Consider the following 27,656-nt stretch of genomic DNA (forward strand, 5'->3'; position numbering starts at 1 on the left):
AAGACCAGGGAAGTAAGACTAATTTGAAACAGCACACACAGCCACAGTAGCAAGAGCTCCAATGATGTGACATTTGATGATTTTCTTTCTATTCAGTGGTCACTGCATGTCGAGATTCCATCCTCAATGATGGTCCAACATTGAAATGTTGCCCAACCCACACACACCCATGTTCCCTCTGACATGATCCCACAATCCTGGCTCTGATTGTCGGCAGCTTTTAGATTAGATTACTTACAGTGTGGAAACAGGCCCTTCGGCCCAACAAGTCCACACCGACCCGCCGAAGCGTAACCCACCCATACCCCTACATCTACCCCTTACTTAACACTATGGGCAATTTAGCATGGCCAATTCACCTGGCCTGCACATCTTTGGACTGTGGGAGGAAACCGGAGCACCCGGAGGAAACCCACGCAGACACGGGGAGAACGTGCAAACTCCACACAGTCAGTCGCCTGAGGTGGGAATTGAACCCGGGTCTCAGGCGCTGTGAGGCAGCAGTGCTAACCACTGTGCCACCGTGCCGCCCACGGTCTCTCTATATTTACGATTACTTTAAGTGTTCTCGTCCAGTTCTGTAAAGTTTCCACTCACAACAGCAAATGGCTGTCCTTCCACCCCTTTCTCCCAGCCCACTGTGCCCCCATCTGATTTCATGGGCATCTGGCAGTACAGGTCGATCTTACTGTTTTGGTAGGGCGGGGGGGCGGGGGGGGGGGGGTGGGGGTGGGGTACTGTGCATTTGTTCACCATTGTCCCCACCCCAGCTTATGTTCCAGATGGGTCACCACTTTGTCTCGTTTTATATTTCAGTTGCACTTGAGGGTCTGCTGCTTTCAGTCATGCTGCACTACATTGTACACTAATCTACGAGATTCTTGACACATAGCATTGCTCACAGCTGTGCTGTGTATAAGCATAGACATATATTTATTTTTATATGAGCGGGGGGTGGTTGACAAAGTTATTAAATTCTCTCACCAAATATAATTCCGATGAAGGTGGCACGGTGGCTCAGTGGTTAGCACTACTGCCTCACAGCGCCAGGGATCCCGGTTCAGGTCTACCCCTGGGTGACTGGGTGGAGTTTGCACATTCACATGGGTGTATGGTTTTCCCTGAGTGCTCCAGTTTCTCCCACAGTCCAAAGATGTGTAGGTGGATTAACCATAATAAATTGCCCATCGAGCCCAGGGTTGTGCCATGGGAAATGCAGGGTTACAGGGATAGGGTAGGGGGATGCTCTTTGAAGGGTTGGTATGATTAGATTAGATTCCTTACAGTGTGGAAACAGGCCCTTCGGCCCAACAAGTCCACACTGACACTCTGAAGAGCAACCCATCCGGACCCATTCCCCTACATTTATCCCTGATTAATCCACCTGACACTACAGTTAATTTAGCACGGCCAATTCACCCTAACCTGCACGTCTTTGGACTGTGGGAGGAAACCGGAGCACCCAGAGGAAATCCACGCAGACACGGGAAGAATGTGTAAACTCCACACAGACAGTTGCCCAGGGCGGGAATTGAACCCAGGTCCCTGGTGCTGAGAGGTGGCAAAGCTAACCACTGAGCCACCACGTTGCCCCTATGAACTCGATGAGTCAGATGCTTCTACCCTGTAGGGATTCTGTGACTAATTCTGCCAAGTTTATATCGATTCTGTTCGGCTGGAACAGAAAATCAACCTTGAGACAGCTCAACGTGTTTTCAAACCAATGAAATAATTTTGTGTTGTAGTCATTGGTGCAACACAGGAAAACCCTCCCCAATTCATCCCTCTCACCTGCAGCCTTACACTTTCCATTTTCCCCCCTTGAGGTATAATCCAATTGCATCTTGGAAGCGATTATAGAATCCTTATAGTGCACTTCGAGGCAGTTCAGCCCACCGAGTCTGCCCTGACCCACCGAAAAGCATCCCACCTTGTCATAACCCATACTAACTGTGGCTCACCCTCCGGGACAATTTAGCCTGGCCAATCCAACTCATCTGTGCATCTTTGGACTGTGGGAGGAAACTGGAGCACCCAGAGGAGTCCCCACCTAGACACGGGGAGAATGTCTGTGGAATTTGCACTGTCACCCGAGGTTGGAATCAAAGTGGTGCTGTGAGGCAGCAGTGCTAACCACTGAGCCACCGTGCCACCCTATTATTGAGTCTACTTTGAGCCACCTATTAATGCAGTACAGTAGAGGTCTCAACAGCTTGCTGTGTCAAAGCTTTTCCATATCTTGTTACCTTTCCGATTTTCTTTGATCTGCTGGCTTCTGGTCACCCAGTGGATACCCTTGAGTACTGGGAAGTTATCAGATATCGTATGAACTCTTTTTTTTGGTGGAATTGCTTTCCCTCTGGTCCAGCTTTCCATGACTGAAGCTAGTTTCAAACCAGGAGTGCAAGTTGTAGCAGGTTAATAATTTCAGGACGGATTTAGGATTTCAGGAACAGTCTGAAACTGCTGTAGGGTTTACTCTTATGCTGTGTGCACTATTGTTAATGGCAAGCACATGCTAACTTCGAGACAATATCCACAGTGAGCCTGTTAACAATGGAGTTAAAATAGTGCAAAACTTTAATGTCAGCAAATTAACACTGCAGGTAGTGCTTTGGGGAATTAAAACTGATGTAATTCATTCTAGGTGGCTGCTGTTATTGGTTATATTGGATACATTATAAGCATGAATAACCATTATTTAAAAAATCAAAGGTTTAATGTTTATTTCATTAAGTGTTCAGGTGTGCAAGTGGCTTTTCAATATCAGAGTCACATTCAAGTAATTCCTCCCCTGATGGTGACTTTGGTACATTTCAGTCTTGCCTTGCTAATTTTCTTTTCAGTGTGTACAATCAGAGTTGGGTGTGCTCGGGGTGTCCCCTCACTGGGTCACACCTTCCTTTCTGGGTCAGAAAGTTGTGGGTTTAAACCCTACTCTGCAAACTCGAGATCGAGGCTACCTGAGAGACTACTGAAATGCTAAAGCTTCCTTCGGTCATAACGCCATGGTACTGTGTATTCCATTAGCTGCAGGTGAATCGTGCAATGGCAACATTAAAAGATCAACGTGGGCGATCTGCCTCGTGTCCTGGGTAGAGAGTCATTCGTTCAGTTTAATGACCATTGTGGACAGTATTATGGAGAAATTAATTTTATAGTTACTGTCCTGTACAGTGTATTGTACGGTGTGGTAGCATTTATTTGTTGAGAGATTGAGTTTTGGAGCCAAGAGGTCGTATTGCAGCTGTACAAAACTCTGGTGTGGCCACGCTTGGAGTATTGTGTAGCGTTCTGGTCGCTGCATTATAGGAAGGATGTGGAAGCATTGGAAAGGGTGCAGAGGAGATTTACCAGGATGTTGCCTGCTTTGGAGGGAAGGTGTTACGAGGAAAGGCTGAGGGACTTGAGGCGGTTTTCGTTAGAGCACAGTAAGTTGAGAGGTGACTTAATAGAGGCATGCAAGATGATCAGAGGGTTAGATAAGTGAAAAGTGAAAGCCTTTTTCCTCTGATGGCGATGGCTAGCATGGGGGGACATAGCTTTAAATTGAGGGGTGATAGATATAGGACAGATGTTAGTGATAGGTTCTTTACTCAGAGAATAGTAGGGGTGTGGAATGCTCTGCTTGCAACAGTAGTAAACTTGCCAACTTTAAGGTCATTTAAATGGTCCTTGGATAAACGTATGGATGATATTGGAATGGTGTAGGTTAGGTGGCCTTCAGATCGGTTCTACAGATCAGTTACAACATCGAGGCCTGAAGGGACTGTACTGCACTGTAATGCTCTATATTCTATGCTCTATATCTGGGAGCATTGGGATAGAAATCAATATGGAAGCTTGCCACTGGATGTCTTTCTAATCTAACTGAAGGCTTTTTTTTGTGTCATAAGAAGCTTCAGGGGAGTAAAGGAGTGGATGAAGTAAATTTGGATTTCTGCAAGTGCATTGATACCATTCATTTGAAAAGGCTGGCGTGGAATAGGAAGAAAAATGGGAATGAGTGGAAATATTTCACAACGAATGCATGAGTAATCAAGTGGTTAGAGGGATTGTCACTAGCATGGCGTGTGTTACCAGTTGGGTCTCACTGGGTGTCTGTTTTCTGGTCTCTTGGTAAACTGCTGAGAGGCAGCTATCAGAAGAACCATGGCCAAATTCACAAGATAATACAAAGCCAACAAAAATGAGTCTTCAAAGATGTACAGTCCCTGGGGGTTCTGCATATAGGCATCTACACTTTCCACTGTACAATTCTGACCACTGCAATGGTGAAAGGATATTGCAGCAATGGGACTGCAGTGATTGGAATGACGTCAGCCAGTTGGACCTCAGAGAATATGAGAATAACAGTCCCAGTCAGGGAGCCCTGGCTGACAGATAAAAAAGCAAAGTGTCAGAGATACTGACACTTCAGCACTGCCTCATACTGAGTCAGGTACAAAAGTTAAGGACTGTTCATGTGTAAATTAAGGGTGACTTGGTGACTGATACTGGCCTCACTGGAATTACTTCAGAGAGGATACCCAATTACAATATGTATATCATGTGTCAGGGGAAGCCAAGGTCAAATGGTTGATTTGTGATGCAGAGTGCTGCTAACAGTGTTGGTTCAGTTCCTGTACTGACTGGGAGATCATGAAAGACTCTCCTTCTCAAACTTTCCCCTCGACCAAGGCATGGTGGCCCTTGGGTTAAACCACCACCAGTCATCCCCCTCTAATGAGAGAGCAGTCCTCTGTGACTGTGGCGACTTAACCTTTTAGATGGCTGGTCAATTTCAATTTTGGGAGGTGTGGCGATTCTATTTATTTTATGTACATTTTAATGAGGTTTTGCAACCTGGACATGAAGAGATAGGAGGTTAACAGTTTAAAGCATTAAAATTAATTGTACTGTTGCCTAATGAAAACAGCCCAGGGATACTGAAAAAAGGTTGCATAGGTCAGAAAGTTAGACCATGTGAGGCAAGGCAACTGGACACCTGAGTTTACAGAACTTGGTTGAGTTTACACCGAAATTACAAAGAACAAAGAAAATTTACAGCCCAAGAATAGGCCCTTCGGCCCTCCAAGCCTGAGCCAATCCAAATATACTGTCTAAATCTGTCGGTCAATTCCTAAGCATTTGTAGCCCTCTGCTCCCCACCTACTCATGCATCTGCCCAGACACATCTTAAATGAGTCTACCGTGCCTGCCTCTACCACCTCTGCTGGCAACGCGTTCCAAATGCCCACCACCCTCTGTGTGAAGTACTTGCCACGTGTATCCCCCTTAAACTTTCCACTTCTCACCTTCAAAGCATGACCTCTCGTTATTGAATCCTTCACCCTGGGAAAAAGCTTGTCTCTATCCACCCTGTCTATACCCTTCATGATTTTGTAAACCTCAATCAGGTCCCCCCATAATCTCCTTTTTTCTGATGAAAATAAACCTAACCTACTCAACCTCTCTTCATAGCTAGCACCTTCCATACCAGGCAACATCCTCGTAAACCTTCTCTGCACCCTCGCCAAAGCGTCCACATCCTTTTGGTAATGTGGCGACCAGAACCGTACACGGTATTCTAAATGCAGCCGAACCAATGTCTTGTACAATGTTAACATGACTTGCCAGCTCTTATACCCAATGCCCCGTCCAATGAAGCAAGCATACTATATGCCGCCTTGACCACTCTATCCACCTGTGCAGCAAACTTCAGGTTACAATGGACCTGCACTCCCAGATCTCTCTACCCACCAACTTTTCCCAAGGCTCTTCCATTCATTGTATAATTCGCTCTATAATTAGACTTGCCTAAAAGCATCGCCTCACATTTGTCTGGATTGAAAGCCATCTGCCACTTTTCCAGCCAACTCTCCAGTCTATCTATATCCTCCTGTGTTCTCTGACAGTCCCTTATGCTTTCTGCTACTCCACCAAACTTTGTGTCATCTGCAAACTTGCTGATCATACCAACAGTGCCCTCTTCCAGATCATTTATGTATATTACAAACAACAGTGGCCCCAGCACTGACCCCTGTGGAACACCACTGGTCACCTTTCTCCATTTCGAGAAACTCCCTTCAACTACCACTCTCTGTCTCCTGTTGCAAAACCAGTTCTTTATCCACCTAGCTAGAACACCCTGCACACCATGTGACTACACTTTCTCCATTAGTCTACCATGGGGAACCTTATCCAACGCCTTACTAAAGTCCATGTATATGACATCAACAGCCCTTCCTTTATCTAACAACTTGGTCACTTCCTCAAAGAACTCTATTAAGTTGGTTACAAGTAATAGAAAATTTGGTTTCCAAAAGCAGAAATTGTTCTGAAGAAGGATCACTGGGACTCAAAGCATTAACTGTGTTTTATCTCCACAGATGCTGCCAGACCTGCTGAGTTTCTCCAACAATTTCCACTTTTGTTTCAAATTTCCAGCACCAGTAGTTCTTTGTTTCAGTTTAGAGTTTGGTTTGGAGAGAGTGGTGAATTATCACTGAGGTTTTGGGTTTCTTACTGTGGTAAAATGGATAATGTGAGTTTGAGTCCTGTAATGAAATTATTCCAACCTTTCCATTGCCTTGTTTAATGTAGTTCATGTTTTTGTCTTGTTTAATAAGTATTTATTCTTTGTATTAAAAGTACACCAGCAGCCTCTTGTAAATGAGTCCAAAACTGACCTCCATGGTTAAAAAACAAAGCTAGGATCTAACAAGCCAGGTTTCACGCTGGAATCTGACTGAGCTAATATGAACATAAACTGGAACCATAACAGTGGGAAAATGATGTGAATAGTGCAGGGATGGAGGAGGACGAAATCTTTATGTGTTTCCCTTTCTTGTTGTAGCTGATGGACTGGAGAAGTACTCAATCACAAACTCAGAAGGACTGCCCCCTGGGTCTGGGACACCGCCACTGAAACGGAAAAGCAAGTTGGCGTCCATCGGCAAAATCTTCAAACCATGGAAGTGGCGGAAAAAGAAAGCAAGTGAGAAGTTCCAAGAGACATCTGCATGTAAGTTAGTCGGTAGCCTTGGCTTTGTCGGGGAGGGGGGTGGTTGGAATCGCCTTTTAAATAACATTGCATTGTGGTTCAGCCAGCCTCTTTACCACCTTGGCTCCATTCACATCACTCTGGGCCATAACAGATATGGTTTCAGGCTCCACTCCAAAACAAAAAACACTGACCCCCAATTGTCCTCTAACCAGTCACTTTATGTTCAACTTGCATTTGCCTGTTTAGTCGCTGTGATAGTTTGCAATGCAGATCACTGACAATGGTCAGTAGAAAAAGCACAATGCCCTCTGTTGAACCTCCAGACTCAGAGCAGCAAGTAACTGGTGCATTCCCTGAAGCGATCAGATTGAAGGATTGTAAAGTTGAGCAGCTTAGAGTCGGGATAGTGTATGTTTGAGGAGGTGAATCAGGTGGAGAATGGAAAATAAAGAAAGGAGAGTAAAGATTGCATTAAGAGAGATCAGTGGGGCGGATAGATAAACAAAAAGCATTTTGTTTTTAAATCTCCAACAGCAATTTAATCCAGAGGGAATGAAACTTACATTTATATTTGTGAATGTTCAGAGCCAGAGATGTTGACTGCAAGTGATCCCAGAGGTTAAAAAGCTTTCCAAGAATGTTTTAATAGGATATGGCCATCACTGGCAAGGGCAGAATTTATTGGCAGTCCCTAATTGTACTTGAAAAGATTGTGGTGAGTCACTTAATTAAACTGCTGCAGTGCATGTGCTTTACACACACCCGTAGTGCTGTTTAGGAAGGGATTTGAACCCAGTTGAAGTGAAAGAACAGCGATATTATTTTGACATTTAGGATGGTGAGTGGCCTGGAGTGGAACCTAGCAGTGACAGTGCTTCCAATCATCTGCTGTCTTCTCCTTCTGGGTGGTAGAGGCCAAGGGGTGGGAAGCTGGAGTTGAAGAGCCTTGGCAAATTCCTGGAGTGCATCTTGGAGATGGAGTGTATTGCTACCACTGTGCTTTGGCAATGTTTAAATTGGTAGATGTGCCAATTAAATGGGCCGCTTTAACGTCCTTGATGGTGTCAAAGTACTTTAGTGTTGATTTGGAGGAACTTGTGTTGAACTAGGGTGGACAAATTTAAAAATCACACAATTCCAGGTTATAGTCCAGCAAGTTCATTTGGATGAAGGAGCAGTGCTCCAAAAGCTACTGCTTCCAAATAAGCCTGTTGTACTATAACCTAGTGTTGTGTGATTTTTAACTTTAGTGTTGTTAGGGTCACACCCATCCAGGTGAGTGGGACCTATTTCAAACTCCTGATTTGTACCTTGTCAATGGTGGACAGGCTTTGGACGGGGGTCAGGAGGGAGTTACTCACTGCAGTAAACCTAGCCTCTGACCTGCTGCTTTAGCTGTATATTTGTATGGCTAGTCCAGTTCAGTTTCTGCTCAATAGTAACCTCAAGATCTTGGTGGTGAAGGATTCCACAATTATAATGGCATTGAATATCAAGGGCAATGGCTAGAAACTGTCTTGTTTCTGATAGTCATTGTCTGGCACTTATGTGCCATGGATGTTACTTGCTACTTGACAACTGGGGCTATTTTCCCTGGAGCGTCGGAGGCTGAGGGGTGACCTTATAGAGGTTCACAAAATTATGAGGGGCATGGATAGGGTAAATAGGCAAAGAGTTTTCCCTGGGGTCGGGGAGTCCAGAACTAGAGGGCATAGGTTTAGGATGAGAGGGGAAAGATATAAAAGAGACTTAAGGGGCAACCTTTTCATACAAAGGGTGGTACGTGTATGGAATGAGCTGCCAGAGGAAGTGGTGGAGGTTGGTACAATTGCAACATGTAAAAGGCAATTGGATGGGTATATGAATAGGAAGAGTTTGGAGGGATATGGGCTGGGGTGCTGGCAGGTGGGACTAGATTGGGTTGGGATATCTGGTCGGCATGGACAGGTTGGACCGAAGGGTCTCTTTCCGTGCTGTGCATCACTACGACTCTATGACTCTAACCCAATCCTGGATATTTGTCCAAGTTTTGTTGCATTTGAACATGGACTGCTTCAGTACCTGAGAAGTCGCAAACATTGCTGAATATTGTGCAATCATCAGAGAGCATCCCTGCTTCTAACCTTATGATGGGAGGAAGGTCATTGATGAAGCAGCTAAAGATGGTTGGGTCAAGTAGAGTACCCTGAGGAACTCCTGCAGAGATACCCTGGAGCTGAGATAACTGACCTCCAACAACCACAATCATCTTCCTATTGAGAGTGCGGTCCTCATTTTCTCCATATTACTACCAGCCAGGTATGAGTCCAGCCAGTGTGTTCTGATACTTAGTTATCCCCAGGCTCCTTGATGCCAGTCTGTGTGAAATCCTGCCTTGATGCCTTGGGCAGTCACTCTCATCAGCTGTTTTGTCCATGTTTGGATCATGGTTGTAATGAGGTCAGGGGCCTATTGGTCCTGGCTGAACCCAAATTGAGCGGAGGTGAGTTGTTTATTTTTTGCAAGTGCTACTTGATAGCACTGTCATTGATCCATTCCAGCACTTTGCTGATGATCGTGAGGAGATTGATGGGGTGGTATTTCATGGAATAGAATCTCTACAGTGACTATTCAGTCCATAGAGTCCACACTAACCCTCCAAAGAGCATCCCACTCCCATTCCTGTAACCCTGCATTGTCCATGGCTAATCCACATATCCTGCTCTTCCCTGGATACTGTGAGCAATTTAGCATGGCGAATCCACCTAACGTGCACATCTTTGGACAGTGGGAAGAAACCAGAGCATCAGGAGAAAACCCACGCAGACACAGGGAGAGTTCCACATAAGCAGTCACCTGAGTTTGGGATCAAACTTGGAGCCCTAGAGCTGTGAGGCAGCAGTGTTAACCACTGAGCCATTGTGAGTATCTGGCTAAGGAAGTTTGTCCTGTTTTCCGTGTACAGGACATACCTGGATAGTTTTGTTTTCCACATTTACTGGGTAGGTGCCAGGATGGTAGCTGCACTGAGGTCTGATGCTGCTTATACGCAAGCCTATTGATAACGTCCTCTGCCAGTTTAGTTTGTAGAAGTACAGAAGTTTCATAAAGTTCAGTTTGGGTCTGTGGAGAGGCAGACAGTGGAATACTGTGCCTGAACCTCAGACAGCTGCCTGTTCATTTACAATTCAGTCACACAGCCTTCCGTCCCTTGGCCACCTGCTCTGAAATAATTGTGAGCATCATTCCCTTCACCCTTTACAGGACCACCTCTTCCAGCCTGTATGGGGATGAACCTTCAGTTCCCTGTGGGTTTTACAGTGACCAAAGTGCTGCTCCTGAAACAATGAGTCCAACTGAACCTGTTGCAGTGATCATGAAAGGATTACCTCAAATAACCTCCTGCAGAAATCATCGCCATAAACAATTTAACTGCTCAATCATCTCATTATCGTGCCAAACTGAGTCTCTGCCTAACATTGTTGCTGCACTTTAAAATGATCCATTCAGAGCAATTTGCAACTCTTTGGGAAAATGTAATTGGTCGCTGTATAGATTCACATTTGTATTTGCAAATTGCTCCTTCTGTGCTTGTCCTTTGGCACTTTTTTTCCATTAACTCAGCAATTTGTCAGCCTTAGATTTACCCTCTCACTCTGAGAGGGAAAAACAATTCTTCTTTGCACTAAATTGCAAATGTCTGCTCTAAAATCCATTTCTTGACAGAAAAACATCTCCCATCTATTTACTTTCTCGTAGACAGTGCATTTTATATTCGACTGCTTCCTTCAGGGTTCATGTCCTCAGTGCTGACACCTTTCTATCCCAATGTGGTTTACTGTGTCTGAGTCAACACATTTTGAGATCACATGTATTCTTCAGTGCAGCAACTATATGGAAACCTTGCTGCTTCAATTCTTCAAAGATGGTATAATGGTATAATCATGCTGTGTTCTCTTAGCAGCAGAAGTGTACATTTTAGGAATCTCCTCCCACTGCTATTTTAATAATTGCATATTTATAATTACAACGCAATTTGAACACATCAATGTTTTCATTTCTTTGAAGCCAAAATAAGAGCTCTCATCTCCTTCCTTTGCTTGTGATTCTTCTTTATTCAAATTGTGCTGTCATGGCTTTATCTACACACTATCCCTTTTGTGAAATCCCTTGAAAACATAGCACCTAGCTGTACCCCTACAACCTCCCAAGCCTCTCTTCTGTTTATGGTTTTTAGAGGATTGGGAGTAGATAATTTGGCAGCCCCTCCCCTTCTACAGGAGCAGCAATCTCCTCCAACTATACATTGGGAAGATCGAAGCCATTGTCTTTGATGCCAACCATAATCTGGGTTCCCTCACTAATGACCTATCCCTCTCTTTGGCAGTTATCAGAGACTGAGCAGGCTTGGTGTTATTGTTAGTACTGTAGTGAGCTTCTAAACACATAACCATGGCATTGCAAACACCATCACCTTTCTGCTTCAACTCATGGATGCTGCAGAAATCCATGCCCTTATAACCTCTCGATATGACCATTCCATTATACCCATCAGTTGGTGTGTCACTAACTAGGAGGTCACAATTCCAAGATGGTCAGCAAGACATCTAAGAGTGAGATTAGGAGAAACCTCCTTACTCAGAGAGTTGTTGGGATTCGGTGTGTAGTGCCTGGGAGAGAGGCAGAGGTAGATTCCTTTGGAGGCTTCAAAAGAGAGCCGGATATATATTACACTGAATCCCAGCAACATCCGGGCGGCACGGTGGCACAGTGGTTAGCACTGCTGCCTCACAGTGCCAGAGACCTGGGTTCAATTCCCGCCTCGGGCGACTGTCTGTGTGGAGTTTGCACATTCTCCCTGTTTCTGTGTGGGTTTCCTCTGAGTGCTCTAGTTTCCTCCCAGTGCTCTGCTTTCCTCCCACAATCCAAAGATGTGCAGGTTCGGTGAATTGGCCATGCTAAATTGCCCATAGTGTTAGGTGAAGGGGTAAATATAGGGGAATGGGTATGGGTGGGTTGCTCTTTGGAGGGTCGGTGTGGACTTGAGCTGAAGGGCCTGTTTCCACACTGGAAGTAATTTAATCTCTATGAATCTATGCAATTATTAAAATAGCTGTGGGAGGAGATTCCTAAAATGTACACTTTTGCTGCTAAAAGAACACAGCATGATTTCAATTATAGCATCTTTGAAGAATTGAAGCAGCAATATTTCCATATTGTTGCTGCACTGAAGAATACAGGTGAGCTCAAAATGGGTTGACTCAGACACAGTAAACCACATCGGGATGGAAAGGTGTCAGCACTGAGGACATGAACCCTGAAGGAAGCAGTCAAATAGAAAGTTAGGCCTGGAGAATGGGGCTAGCTGGGTAGTTCTTTTGGGAGCTGGAAGAGACACGATGGGTTGCATGGCCTCTTGCTGATGAATCTGTCACTGACCAGACCTCCCATATTCTATTCCCCTTAAAGCTGAGGCCAACCAAAGCTCTGATAGTCACACCTTGACCTGCACCAAGTCCTATTCATCTGTAATCCCTAAACCCATGACCGACAGTGTATCCCAGTTAAGCAATGCCTTGTTTTGAAATCTCATTCTCGTTTCTGAATCCCTCGGTGACCTCACCTTTTGTGTATTGTCTTGTCCACCCCTACAACCCTCTGATGTGTAGACCCCTTCTGATTCTGAGTCTGCTGAGCATCACTGATTTGATCATTCTACCATCTGGCAGCCTGGCCTCTAAGCTCTGAAATTCCTTCCCTACTAAACTCCCCCACACCCCCACCCCACCCACAACCTCTCTGTTCTCCTTTAGAACCTCCTGAACCCATTCGCCCATTGAGTCTCTTTGCAAAATGTCGCCTTATGTGGTTGGCCTCAAATTTAGTTTTCTGACATTCCTGCAAAGCTCACTGGAATGTTTACTGCTTTAAAGAAGTTACGTAGATAGTGGAGTCAGCACTGCAGACGCTGAAGGTCAGAAATAATAGGAGAAATAAAATAAAAATTCTGGGACCTCTCTACAGGACATGCAGCGTGCAGACTTAATGTTTTAGTTTGATGACCTACCACCACTGACCCAGTTCTGATGCAGTGTGCCTTGAGTACAAACATTACTCTCTGCACTGACCCTGTGCTACTGAGAGTTTCCAGAACTTTGTTTTTATTTCATAGTGAAGAAAGTTGCTGACCTTATGGACTGCTACTCTTTGTCTTACTTGTGTTGACCTTGCTAAACCATATTGCAACTATAAAGAGCTCAATCAACTCTATAAAGAGAGAGCCCCCAGTCTGGTCTTTAATAATTATAATTGGTCAGTTCACCTATCATCTCATAAATCAATTTTACACCTTCTCCACAGTCTGTGTATCCTTTTATATTGTGGGAGACCAGACCTATTTCTATATTCTTTGATGTAATTTAACAAAGGTTCTGCAGAAAATTAAAGTAACTGTTCAATTCTTGAAGTAAACGCCAGTGCTTTGTTTTGACTTTCTGTCATATGAATAAAACCTGTTGTAGCTTTTATTAATTTGTGAGTAGTTTTGTTTCTTTGACCCGTATTGTGACTTGGTAATTCGTCCAACCTCACACTTGTTTACGTCGAGATGGGTTTACGTCGAGATGGATTTACGTCCTCTGCCTCACATTTTCCTGAAGGTGACTTGTGCTATGTTAAAGCCTTGAATTGTTGAAAAAGTACTGTGCTTTTTCTCTTTGGAATTTTTCAAACACTTGAAATACGCAGAAAATGTGAATTGAAGCAAACGATATTGTTCCACATACAGAACTGGACAGCTTTAAAATAAAGCTATCATCAAGCAGGGCTAGGGATTAGAGGAAACTTTCTTTCCACTCAGAGTCATGGAAAGATGGAACAGACTCCCTTTCAAAGCGCATTTGTTAACACTGTGCTAATTAATGCCCGCACAAAGGCATGCTTTCAGTATCTGCTTAAGAACAGGATTACAAGCCCACAGGGTTAATTTCAGCAAAGGAAAAGCATCTTACATCTGTGAATTGCTTTACAGCATACTTCACGTTCAAGATATTACTTTGTAGGGGCGTCATGGCACAGCAAGATCCCAAAAATGACTTGGGGGATGGTGGCATTTGGAAGAGTCAGTAGGAGAGCATATTCTCATGCCATAATTTCATGTGATTGTTTATCATCCATTTGGAAGGGCCAGGTGAGGTTTCAGCTAATGAATCTTGTTCAGCAGATGGATTATCCCACACTGCTCCATTAAACACCACGGTTGCTGGGGAACATCAACGTCACCAGTGTAGCCCTGATTCTGGGAAACCTCAAATGATCAGCCGGCTTCTCGCACCGATACAATTTGATCCAGCTCCCTCGCTGTCTCTAAGCAGAGCCAGCGCATGGGCCTTTGAAAGGATCTCTGGGATTTGAGGATGCTGGAGCCAGGAAACTGGATTGCAGACTCCAAGCTTCATAAACACACCTCATACCAATGCCAGTTTAACATGTTCATGAGTCACGTTTGATATAAAGAGGTTAGATTGTCAGTTTGCAAAACTCTGGAGATTCAAGTTACTGTTGCAATGTGTGTGGTTGTTTGTGGTGGTTATGGATCATGAGCTTGCACTGTGTCTCCGCATAGGAGCCTGTTCTTTCAAGTCTCGTACTGGATTAGTGGTGCTGGAAGAGCACAGCAGTTCAGGCAGCATCCAAGGATCAGCTCGTTGGATGCTGCCTGAACTGCTGTGCTCTTCCAGCACCACTAATCCAGTATTTGGTTTTCAGCATCTGCAGCCATTGATTTTACCTTTCAAGTCTTGCTCCATCGGGCTGAGCAGGACACTGAGGCTGTCACAGTGCAGTGCTGCAGGAGTGCTGTGTTATTGGAACCGTCTATCTAGTATGAGTTATTAAATTGCCAGTCTGTGTGCAAAGCATTGCACATAACCAAAGATGAACCCAGGATTATCCCAGGGATGGGATATGGGACTGGTTCATTTAGAAAACCTGGTCAGCAGGGACTCATTGGGCCGAAGGGTCTGTTTCTGTGCTGTCTGACTCTCCCTCTCTCATTCACTCGTTCCCACACTCCATCTCCCATATTCTTCCTTTCTCATCTGCTCAATATTCCTTTCTCACTGTCTTTATTTTTTTCCCTCCCCTTCCTCTCCCATTCACTGTCTCTTCCTCTCCCACTCAGTCTCTCACCCACTCACACGTCCATTCAGTCATTCATTCACGAGAACAGTGGCTGTGCTGTCTGGAAAATTAAACAATCCGCACGTAGTGCTTTTGAATCTCTTCGAGTGCTTTCAGGTCATTCACAAAACAGAACAGAACCATCAGCTGAGAGTTAGTTTCCCTGCAAATCAATCAGTACCCTTGCCCATGCCAGGGTAGATAGATCTATGTCTTTTCATATCTTTCTGAAATCGATGTGGAAAACCAGAATTAAGTATTTTATTTATAGTCAGCGGAGTGGATGATCCATCATTTCCTGGACTTCCAGCATCAAAGATGACTGGATACAAGTAATTGGATTTACTCCACATGGTATCAAAGAAGGCACTGGATACAGCAAAGACTACGGGCCCTGACAACATTCCGGCAATAGTACTGAAGACACGTGCTGCAGAACCTGCTGCTCACCCAGCCAAGCTCTTCCAGTGCAGTTACAACACTGGCATCGACTTGACAATGTGAAAAATTGCCCGGGTATATCCTGATATGAACATAAACAAGACAAATCCGACCCTGCTATCGATTATCTACATTGTGGTGGGAGGAGTCATTGACAGCGCTGTCGAGCAGCAACAGTTTAGCAACAATCTGTTCACCAAGATTGCATTTGGGTGCCACCAAGGCTCCTGACCTCTGCCTTGGTTCAAACATGGGCAGAAGGGCTGAACTCCAGAGGGGAAGGGAGGTTGCTGCCTATCATTAATGGACATGTTCGTTGACGATTCCACAATATTTAGCACCGTTCACAATTCCTCACATATTGAATAATACCATGCCCACATGAACTAAGACCTGGGTGATATCCACGTCTGGGATAAAACGTGGCAAGCAACTTTGCACCGCACCAGTATCAGGCAATGATCATTACAAGGAGAAAATCTAACCATTGCACCTTCGGGTTTCATGGTATTCCCATCACTGAAGCTCCCAGCGTCAACATTCTTGGGGTTACCATTGATCAGAAATCATATTGGACTCACTATATAAATATTGCAGCTACAAGGGTAGGTCAGAGGCTATGAATCTTGCAACAAGTAACTCACCTTCTGCCTGCCCAAGCCCTGAACATCATCTACAAGGCACAAGTCAGGAGTGTGATGGAATACTCCCCACTTGCCTGGATGGGGGCAGCTCCAACAACACTCAAGAAGCTTGACACCATCCAGGACAAAGCAGCCCACTTGATTGGCACCAAATCCATAACCATCCACTCCCTCCACCACTGACACTCAGTAGAAGCAATGTTTACTTGGTGTGGGGTCCTCTGATAGCACCGTTCAAACCCCTGACCAATACTGGTAGAAGGACAAGGACAGCAGGTACATGAGAACATCATTTCCTGCAAGTTCTCCTCCAAGCCAATCCACATCCTGCCTTGGAAATATATCATTGTTCCTTCAATGTCACTGGGTCAAAGTCCTGGAATTCCCTCTCTAAAGGCATTGTGGATTTCCCTACAACACGTGGACTGCAGTGGTTCAAGAAGGCGGCTTACCCCCATCTTCTCAAGGGCAATTAGAGATGGGCAATAAATGCTGAAGCTGTCAGAGATGTCCACGACCCATGAAAGAATGAAATTGAAGACTTTGTCATTGCGACCATTCTCTATTACTGCCCCAGTGGGAAACATTAGTCCCTAAAATACTAAAACAGTTTTTCCTGTTGAGTGAAATTCAGAATTCTGTTCCAGATTAGGGTCAGACTGTATTTTCAGTTTCCATCTTCCCAAAACTGAATTGGGGTTTCCTGGACTGATTACACATGGATCAGTAAAAAGTAGTCTCACTGTACCAGTCTGGGTTGGTGTTAACCCACTCTGCTATTGGTTCCTTCAGAAATTAATTCCTCTGTGTTAGTCCTTCGATATTTTGATTTGATTTATTATTGTCACATGTATAGAGATACAGTGAAAAGGGTTGTTTTGCATGCTCTATAGGCAGATCATGCCATATCAAGTGCAGCAGGGTAACAGAAGAGAGTGCAGAATACAGTGCTACAGCCACAGAGAAGGTGCACAGAGATCAACATTAACATTTGAGAGATCTGTTCAAATGTCTGATAAGAGTGGGGAAGAAGCTGTTCTTGACAATAGACAATAGGTGCAGGAGTAGGCCATTCTGCCCTTCGAGCCTGCACCACCATTCAATATGATCATGGCTGATCATCCTTAATCAGTATCCTGTTCCTGCCTTATCTCCATAACCCTTGATTCCACTATCCTTGAGAGCTCTATCCAACTCTTTCTTAAATGAATCCAGACACTGGGCCTCCACTGCCCTCTGGGGCAGAGCATTCCACACAGCCACCACTCTCTGGGTGAAGAAGTTTCTCCTCATCTCTGTCCTAAATGATCTACCCCGTATTTTTAAGCTGTGTCCTCTGGTTCGGCACTCAACCATCAGCGGAAACATGTTTCCTGCCTCCAGAGTGTCCAATCCTTTAATAATCTTATATGTCTCAATCAGATCCCCTCTCAGTCTTCTAAACTCAAGGGTATACAAGCCTAGTCGCTCCAGTCTTTCAGTGCAAGCTGTTCTTGAATCTGTTTGTACGTGTATTCAAACTTTTATATGGTTCTGTTTGACAGAAGAGGGTGGAAGAGAGTTTTACTGGGATGGGAGGGGTCTTTGATGATGTTGGTCACTTTGCTGAGGCAGTGGGAAATATAGATGGAGTCAGTGGAAGCAAGGCTGGTTTACGTGATGGACTGGGCAGTGATCTTGAAAATGTCATTCACCACTATCGCAGCTTGATGCACTTTGTGAAATTGGACTTGCAGTTTTCCTGCCAACATGCGGGTCATTACGATAATCCACTTTTCAGCTGGTACTTCCTGGTCCTGGAAATTCAGGGAGATCTCTGAATGCAGACCATCCCAAGATATCTCTAATTGCTCGATAATTTGCTACATTTAAACCATTCACTTTCTCCCTTTCTCCCTGTTCGTTGACAGTGTTGGAGAGGAAGATATCAACAAGACAGAGTCGGGAAGAGCTGATAAGGAGAGGAGTTCTCAAGGAGGTTGCCGAGCAGGGTGAGTCTTTCAGTTGTCTCTTACATTGTGGAGCTGAGGTCTCACTGTATTTCAGCATCGTCATGAGTATCTTCATGTGTTGGTGTTCCTGTTGTGACAGTAAATCTGGTAGAAATGTATTTGCAACAAGAATCTCCATGGATAATGTATCCTTTGAAAACTGAAGACTGTATGGTACAGTGTGTGTACATGACCTATCTCTCAGATGAGATGTTAAACCAAGGCCGTGCCTGCCATTGCAGATGGGTTATAAAATGTCCCAGAGCCGTGTTTTGAAGAAGCATCCAATGTTTATCCTTCAGCTGGCATCACAAACGTAGATCCTCTGCTTCTCATCATGTTGATGGGGGTGTGTGGGATCTTGCTGTGCACAAAGTTGTCTGTCATGCTAACCATGTTATAACGGTGACTGCCCTATTTCATGCCGAGCTCTGAAGACCTTTCGGGTATCCAGAGGTTGGGGAAGTTGCCATAATAATGCAAGCCATTTGTTTCTTTATTTCCTTCCTCCCATCATTCTTTTCTTCCTTTGTTTATGTTACATTTTTATGATGTTACTCAAGTACTTATCATTTAATTTACTCAAGGGATTTGGGGACCACTGGCCAGACCAGCATTTATTGCCTGTCCCTAGTTGCCCCTTGGGAAGGTGGGGGTGAGGTGCCTTCTTGAACCGCTGCAGTCCATATGCTGAAGGTAGACCCACAATGACCTTGGAGGGGGGGAGTCTCAATATTATGATATTTCATTATTGTACTAATTGCAACAGCAGATTATTCAGGTGCCAATCACTGTATAAACCTTCATGGTCCCTGGGAGAACTGGCTTAAAGGAATCTGGCCATCTTCATGGCAGTTAGAACCCAAACCTGCCATTATCTGAACAGAGAGTGAGGTGCGATGGGTTACCTCCGTCACCATCAGCACAATGTAACATGGCAACAGAGCACTGGATGGGTTTTAGACTGTAATGTATTTAGGGATATGGAGAAAAGGAAGGAGATTGGCAATAGATCATAGTGCCTTCCTTCCATCCTAAGGTCAGAGGTGGGGGTGTTCGCTGATGATTGCACAATGTCCAGCACCATTCACAACTTCTCAGATACTGAAGCAGTCAATGCCCAAATTCAACAATATCCAGGCTTGTAACATGCATGCCACTCAAATGCCAGGCTATGACCATTTCCAATGAGAGACAAACTAAGTATTACATTTTTGACATACAATGGTGTTACTATCACTGAATCCCCCACTATCAACATCCTGAGGATTACTATTGACCAGAAATTCAGTTGGACTCAGCACATAAACAGTGTGGCTACAAGAGCAGGTCAGAGATTAGGAATACAGTGGCACGTAACTCCCCTCCAGACACCTGAAAACCTGTCCACCATCTATAAGGTACAAGTCAGGATTGTGATGGAATACTCCCCATTTGCCTGGATAGATCCAGCTCCAACAACACTCAAGAAGCTTGATACCATCCAGGACAAAGCAGCCCGCTTGATTGGCACTACATCCACAAAGATCCATTCCCTCCACCATCAATGCTCAGTAGCAGCAGTGTGTACTATCTACAAGACGCACTGCAGATATTCACCAAAGATCCTCCGATAGCACCTTCCAAACCCATGACCACTTCCATCTAGAAGGACAATAGCAGCAGACACATGGGAACACCAGCCCCTGCAAGTTCTCCTCCAAGTCACTCCCCATCCTGACTTGGAAATATATCACCATTCCTTCACCATCACTGGGTCAAAATCCTGGAATTCCCTCCCTAAGAGCATTGTAGGTCAACCTACAGCACATAGACCACAGCAGTTCAAGGAGGCAGCTCACCCCCACCTTCCAAGGGGAACCAAGGACCGGCAATAAATGCTGGGCCCAGCCTGTGATGCCCACATCCCGTGAGTGAATAAAAAATAGAACTGGATGAGATTATCGAGCAGATTGATGGATCAAATGGCCTCTGCCTGCATCATAATGATTATGTTACCAACACTAGTCATCTGATTCCTTCTGTAGCATTTCACCACATTGATTGGTCTCTAGGGTTGTCTAGAAATAGATGCTTTGGGAACAGTCAGTGAAGTACTATTGTACATTCCTTCAGGGCCTCTCCCTCTCCCCAGTGACCACATTTTCCGTGTTCCTCGGAGTTCAGCCCCTTCCCTGTACTGCTTTGCGTGGAGCTTCAGCTCTGTGTAAACTCTGGTCACCGTTTCCTGCTTGTATTTCCTCCCTTTCATGGTTAAGATTGTCAGAAGCAGTGCCTTTTCTTGTCGACCTTTTGAAGAGAAATAAACTCCGCCAGCAAAGCTTTCCTCTCCTTGAGCGTGTGAACTTCGGATTAAATGATTCTCATGAACCTGTCAGTAGAAGAGCTGGCTCTGGGAGAGGAACTGCAGGATGAGTGGAACGCATGTTGGAATTTCAGCAGTGAATGAGTTAAAGGGCTTTGCATAAATCAATTCCTTTAGATCCCCTTCCTTTTTCCTGAGAGCAATACAGCCTAGGGATTTCTGTTTTTGCTTTAGCAGGTACCCCAGTTGGTGTTAAATGAAATACTTGCATTTATATAGCACCTCAAGACATCCCAGAACCCTTCACAGCTATCACAGTGCTGCTGAAGCCAAGTCTCAGTGGTAATCTCACAAATGTCAATTTGCACACACAGCACTGAAAACAACAACGTGATACTCTTTCAGTGATGGTAATTGGGTAAATGCATATTACATTGGATGATCCCAGGATGGAGGGATTGTCTTTAGAGTAAATGCTAAACAGGTTGGGTCTTTACTCACTGGTATTTAGAAGAATGACAGATGATCTCATTGAAACATATCGGATTCTTAAGGGGCTTGACAGGGTCAATGCTGAGAGGGTGTTTCCCTTCTGGGAGAGTCTCAGAACAGAGGGCATAGTCTCAGCATAAAGGGGCACCAATTTAAGAATGACATGAGGAGGATTTTTTTTCTCTCTCAGAGAGTTGAGAGCCTGTGCAACTCCTTACCACAAGAGAGTTGTGGGGTTAGAGTCCCTGTGTACTTTTAAGGCTGAGATCCAGAGACTCTAGAACAGTCAGGGGATCAAAGGTTACAGGGAAAGGGCAGGAAATTGGACGTGAGGAATGTGGAATCAGCCCTGATCCTATTTAATGTGGCGCAGCTCAATGGGCCGAATTTCTATTTCTTGTGGTCTAACAATGACAACTTATGTTAATATAGTATCTTTTATTTAGCAAAGCACTTTTGTCAGAGAATCATCAAACAGGATGTCACCAGATTACCTAAGGAGACATTGGGATAGGAGATTAAAAGCTAGATCAAAGATAAATTTTAACAGATGCCACGAAGGAAGAGAATGAAGGAGAGAGCTGTAGAGAGGGAATTTCAGAGATTGGTGCTCAAGCAGGTGGGCTCTACAACAGGCCGGAATCGGAGCCATGTAGAGATCTCAGAGGGTCATAGGGCTGGGGAGTTGACCGTTGTTGGGGAGATGGGAGGTGTGAGGAGAGGCGATGGTTGGGTGACAATGTTATTGTACTGGTGATCCACACTAATGCTGTGTGGTCATCAGTTTGTAACATCACCTTGGTAGACGGTGAAATTAGAACACAAGACCAAAAATCTTGAATTAAAAAAAACAACTAGACCATGGAACAACTGTTAATTGTTGGAAAAATTGGTTCACTAAGAGAAGGAATTCTGCCATCCATACCCAGTCTCTGTAACTCCAGACACACAGCAGTCTGGTTGACTCTCAACTGCCTTCTGAATTATCCAGAGTATTGCACTTATTAGAGGGACAGTCAGAGCTGGGCCCACATCCCATGAATTAATATAAAAGAAGCTGGCGGGATTAAGAATTTCATAATTGACACTCGTCCATCAATGTGGACCGTGGGTCTTTGAGATATCGAGGCACAGGATCTGCAGAAAACCCTCAGAAGACATGGAAAAAGGAGTACGTTAATCTTTGGTCTGTGACCCTTCTTCGGTTTCTGAGTTAGTTCTGTGAAGCTTTTAGAAGGATGAGGGGGGGGATAGGGGATTTGATCCAGGATACTGAGAGGTCTGGATAGAGTGGGTGTGGAGAAACTGTTTTCACTAATAGGAGAGACTTGGACCCAAGGGTACAGCCTCAGGGTGAAGGGATGACCCTCAAGAACTGAAATGAGGAGGAATTTCTTCAGCCAGAGGGTGTGGAACTCATTTAAGACAGAAATAGTTACGTTCTTATTGGTAAAAGGACCAAAGGTTATGGGGAGAAGGCAGGAGAATGTGGTTGAGAAACATATCAGCCATGATTGAATGGCTGAATTGATGTGATGGGCTGAATGGCCCAATTCTGTTCCTATATCTTATGATTTTATGGTCTTACTGAGAGTGCTTCTATTAAAAGTGAGAGCCCCAATACTGAATTGTCATTTTTGAAAATTATGCACATATGATGTTTGTACCTTGCTTTGTGTCAGTCTGTTGCGAACAATTTATAGGATTGTTGAATAAAAAGAGGCCATTCAGCCCATCCAGCCTGATTCCATTCAAGTTGATCGTGACTGATCTGTAGCTTAACTCCAACTCCCCACTTTGCTTTCCCAGCTCTTCATGTTCCTATGCAGCAATAACCTGTCCAATCTCACTTTTAATCTTTGGTTTCCCAGTTGACCCTCAGATCCTTCTCCGTGAATTTTCTCAGCCCCAGCCTCAGCAGTGTTTAGGGGAGAGGATTCCAGATTTCCACTCCACTTGGCATGAGAGTGTTTCCAGATAATGTTCCAGAATGGCCCAGTGTAATGTGATGTCCCACCCTGACTCTCCTCATGGGCTTCATCCCAATCTTTACCAGAATTGTAGAATGTACAGTTGGCGATATACGTGGTCCAAACACAGTGGGACGAGGCAGAACATAGTGCTCATATCAGCCTCCATTCATTCAGTGCAGAGCAGGTAACAAACCCCTTCCGTTCTGGTGAAAATATTCTTCCACCTTAGTGTGGTGAGGCCTCTTCTGGAGTATAGTGTCCAGTTCTGGTCCCCCAGTTATAGGAAGGGTATTATTAATCTGGAGAGGGTTCAGAAGAGTTTTACCTGGATGTTGCCAGGTAGGGAAGGTTTGAGTTATAAAGAAAGGCTGGAAAGACTTATAAAGAGAGGCTCGGGCTTTTTTTTTCACTGGAGCCTGAAGGTTGAGAGGCAACCTGAGAGAAATTTATAAAGTAATGAGAGTTAATGGTCATTGTCTTTTCCCAAGGAGGGGGGGGGGGGGGGGGGGTTTGAAGACTAGGGGACACATCTTTAAGGTGAGAGGAGAAAGATTTAGAACAGAAATGAGGGGCAATGTTTTTATATAGAGGGTGGTTTACGTGTGGAATGAACTTCGTGAGGAAGTGGTCAGTATAGGCACAATGGGACGGCATGGTGGACCAGTGGTTAGCACTGCTGCCTCTCAGTGCAGGGATCCAGGTTCGATTCCACCCTCGGGCGACTGTCTGTGTGGAGTTTACACGTTTTTCCCATGTCTGCGTGCGTTTCCTCCAGGTGCTCTGGTTTCCTCCCACAATCCAAAGGTGTGCAGTTAGGTGAATTGGCCTTGCTAAATTGCCCATAGTATTCAGGGATGTGTAGGTTAGGTGCATTGACAGGGGTAAATGTAGAGTAGCAGGGGAGGGGAATGGGTTTTGGGTGGATTATTGTTTGGAGGGTTAGTGTGGATTTGTTGGCCCAATGGCCTGTTTCCACACTGTAGGGGTTTTATGTTTAAAAATCATTTGGATGGACACATAGAAATGAAAGATTTGGAGGGATATGGTTCAGGAGCAGATCAGGTGGGACAAGTTTAGTTTGAGATTATGTTCTGAATGGACTGTTTGAACTGGAGGCTTTGTTTCCGTGCTGTATGAATCTGACAAAGGGATATGTTCACCTGTGTCTGTAAGTAGCAGCTGGATAATGATTGCAAAGGGAGGGCCAGACAGAGAGAGAGAGAGAGAGAGAGAGAGAGAAAAGTCAAGTACTAGACGAAAAACTTGAGTTAGTTAAGAAACGGAATCTTTCAGCACGGGAGGCTGCCACTTTGACCCATCGTATCTAAGCCTGTGCTTTGAAACAAATACCCAATTAATCAAATGTGCTGCAATTATGTTGACACAATGAATGGCCTGTCCAGAAGGGCAACAGAATCAGTTTCAATCATGACTTTCAAAGGGACTTAGACAAATTCTTACAATAGAAACAAATTGCAAAGCAACAGAAAAGCAGCTGTGCAGCAGAGTGAATTGGCTTCCTCGGTTAGTCCTTTCAAAGAGCCAGCAGTAGTCACAATGGGCTGAATGGCTCACTCGTATTGTTTCATTCTGAACACGAACGTTTGGCGATTATCTTGTGATAATGTGACTGGCCCATGATGATAACCGTGAATCTAAGATGTGGAAACTACCCCGTGTCTCCCCTTACACCGAGCTAATGAAGCCACAAGCTGCCCCCAGTCTATGTCCACCTCCACATTACTGACTCTTCCAATGCTCTGGAAATGAATAGTAGTACGTGCTGGCCAATCCTCCTCATCAACTGTCTAAGGAACCCAACATCAAAGTCTGAAGTCACATGACACCAGGTATAGGCTTTCGGAGCACTGTTCCTTCGTCAGGTAGCTAGCTGTCCGAAAGCTTGTGATTTCAAATAAACCTGTTGGACTATAACTTTGTGCCTTCAGACTTTGTCCACCTCAGTCCAACTCCAACTCCTCCACATGATGTGAATCCAACTTTAGACAGAATGAGGCATGAAAGATTTTAAAATACCGAATGAGAATTTCAGGTTTTGCAGTTGAAAAAGATTTGGCAATTGAACCCACCTTCATGTCTGAGTCATTTAAACGGTGTTTTTTGACTCTGCATGAATTGGGGAACTGGGATTAAGATCAGGATTTTACTTTACAAATAAGGAAGTCAGCTGTGTGAGGGGGAACATGGACATGGGCTGCAAGCAATCCTACTAACCACACATCCTCTTTTGGCACATTGTTAGCAGAGAAACGACATTGAGGGCAGCTCAGGAATAAACCTTTGGCCCAGGGTTCTATGCTGGTGTTCATGTGTTACACAAGCCTCATTCTACCCTTTCCCATCTCAACCTCTCCACTTATTTCCTTCCCCTTCATGTGTTTAATTAGCTTCCCCTTCAAAGGACTTTTAACCTCCACGTTCTACATTGCCAGCACTCTTTGGGGAATACAGGTTTTTCCTGAATTCCCGTACTGATATCTGATCCTTATGGCCCATCTCCTCCTCTGTGGAAGCTTCAGCTGGAGTTTTGTGTTGGCAGCAGGGGTCTTAACTTCTGACAAGAGAACCTGACCTTTTGACTTATTACCTTTTAAATGTCAGTACCTTGTTTACCCTGAACTTAGGACCCTTGGGAGCTTTCCTGGAACATTAGGGCTACGTCAGTGTAGGTGGAGGGAGAGATTAAAGTAACAGCTCTCCTACGAATTCATCCTCTTCTGGTGCCTGTGGATAGCTGACTTCCCTGGTGCTGGGATGAGGTAAATGACTGTATTATCCGACAGTTTCTTGGTAAAGCGCAGAAGAACTAAAGGTGCCTCTGTACAATAACAACCAGACTGGATGTTTCAGCCAGTATGGGATTAGAAAAGGAATGTGGTTGTTTCTGACTGGGATGGGCTGAATGAGCTTTCTCTGTGCTGTAGATGACTCTGTAGCAAACCCGTCCCCTTCAAGATCCCACATCGTACTGCCTTTCCTCACTTGAGTGCTTGTGACACCACCCAAGGGAGTGGAGTCAAATTCAGTCTCTGACATGAACCCCATCAGAACCAGTGATGGTGCTGAAGGACAGGGGAGCACCATCACCCTTTATGCGTTGTTCACCTTGACACAATGTGTAGCCAATCCTGCCCCACATGATCCCTCTCCTGGGAATGCTCCCTGACCGTGGGAGTGCATTATGGAGTCATCCCACAACAGCTCCCCCTTCCTGCAAACCTCCCTTCTCCCAAACCCACCATGACAGGGCCTGGACCATTCAGTCAACTACCTTTGGCCCCCTGAGTCTAATATAAAACCTTTTGACAATGAGTCCACCCTGGCCACGATTAAGCAGGCTGTTCACAATCACGCCATCCTAGCCCCCATTGCCAATGCCATGCCCTATGCACCGCCTCTTTCCATCTTGATCACTAGTCCCCACTTCCTCACCTTATATTGAGTTGATTCCCTTGTCTGTGTTGTCATTGTGTTCTGATTGGTCTAACACTTCACTGTTTGATATCCCACCTTCCATCCTGCATGACCTTCAATTAACTGAAGGTCTGCTCCCTTGATTGTAGGCCACACTGAAGTCCAATTGTCCAACAATGGCTCCCCATCCCTTAAAACCAGAGATTTCAAAATCCCCCTTTCAGTTTGCATTTGAATTTCCTCTTCCAAAGTTGACTGTCCCCTTAAACATGTGAAATTTTTTTTACACTTTCTCAAAAAAATGATTGGAGGAGGGTCATAGCAAAATGGGAATCTGATCAGCACCGGCTTATTTATCGCCATAGCAACCATAGTCTATCGTTTAGTTTAATGGACCTGTTTTCTCTCAGCAATGGGCTTACAGGCAGCTATCTGTAGCCCGGAAATTGCTATTCTTCTCGTGTAAAGACAAATTAATTACACCCTCAGAAGCTTGAAGTGAAACCATGAACAAACCCTCTATCATCTCCGGACCCCAGCAATTATTTCAGTCAAATTAACAGAGTCAATGAAAACCTGAAACAGGAAGAAATGGAGAAAGGTTTCGATCATACCTTCCATGACCTCAATGTGAACCAAAGCATATTGCAATATTGATGTATGTTTGCAAAGTAACTGTTAGTCTGATATGGGAAATGCGCAGAGCCTTTATTTGGCACAGTAAGTTCCCACAAGCAACAATGTGATCATGACCAGAAGTTCTATTTAATTGCTTTTCATTGGTGGGGGGAGGAATGGTATGAGCAGAACACACTGCCTCCGTTTCTCTCCCAGTCACGACCTTTTACATCTTCACCTGAAACTCTAACCTCAATGAACATCCCATCCGACCCCCGCTGAGAGTGCAGCACCTGCTCAACACAGCCGCCTCCCTGATGTGATCAAGAACAAGAGCAGCAGATACATGGGAACACCACCCCTTACCATTTCCCCTCCAAGCCACTCACCATCCAGACTTGCAAATGCATCCCTGTTCCTTCAGTGTCACTGGGTCAAAACCCTGGAATTCCTTCCCTAAGGGCATTGCAGTCTCTCTCCAGCACAGGAACTGCAGCGGTTCAAGAAGCCAGCTCACCCCTACCTTCTCTTGGGCCATGGTTAGAGGTGCCAGTGTTGGATGGGGGTGGACAAGGTCAGAAGTCACACGACACCCAAGTTATAGTCCAA

The 27,656-nt window shown here is 44.8% G+C and overlaps 1 protein-coding gene across 3 annotated transcripts in view; it reads left to right on the top strand.

Annotated features, from left to right (window-relative positions):
• phactr2 (phosphatase and actin regulator 2) overlaps positions 1 to 27,656 on the top strand; it is a 131,092-nt gene that overhangs the window by 53,289 nt on the left and 50,147 nt on the right. For all 3 annotated transcript variants that reach the window (XM_072580261.1, XM_072580262.1, XM_072580260.1), the window contains exons 2-3: positions 6,839 to 7,006; positions 18,144 to 18,224. In XM_072580261.1, the coding sequence (XP_072436362.1) occupies positions 6,839 to 7,006; positions 18,144 to 18,224 (249 nt within the window). The remainder of the gene's footprint in view (positions 1 to 6,838; positions 7,007 to 18,143; positions 18,225 to 27,656) is intronic.

This window comes from Chiloscyllium punctatum, chromosome 11 (genome assembly GCF_047496795.1).
Source record: "Chiloscyllium punctatum isolate Juve2018m chromosome 11, sChiPun1.3, whole genome shotgun sequence".
NCBI lineage: Eukaryota > Metazoa > Chordata > Chondrichthyes > Orectolobiformes > Hemiscylliidae > Chiloscyllium > Chiloscyllium punctatum.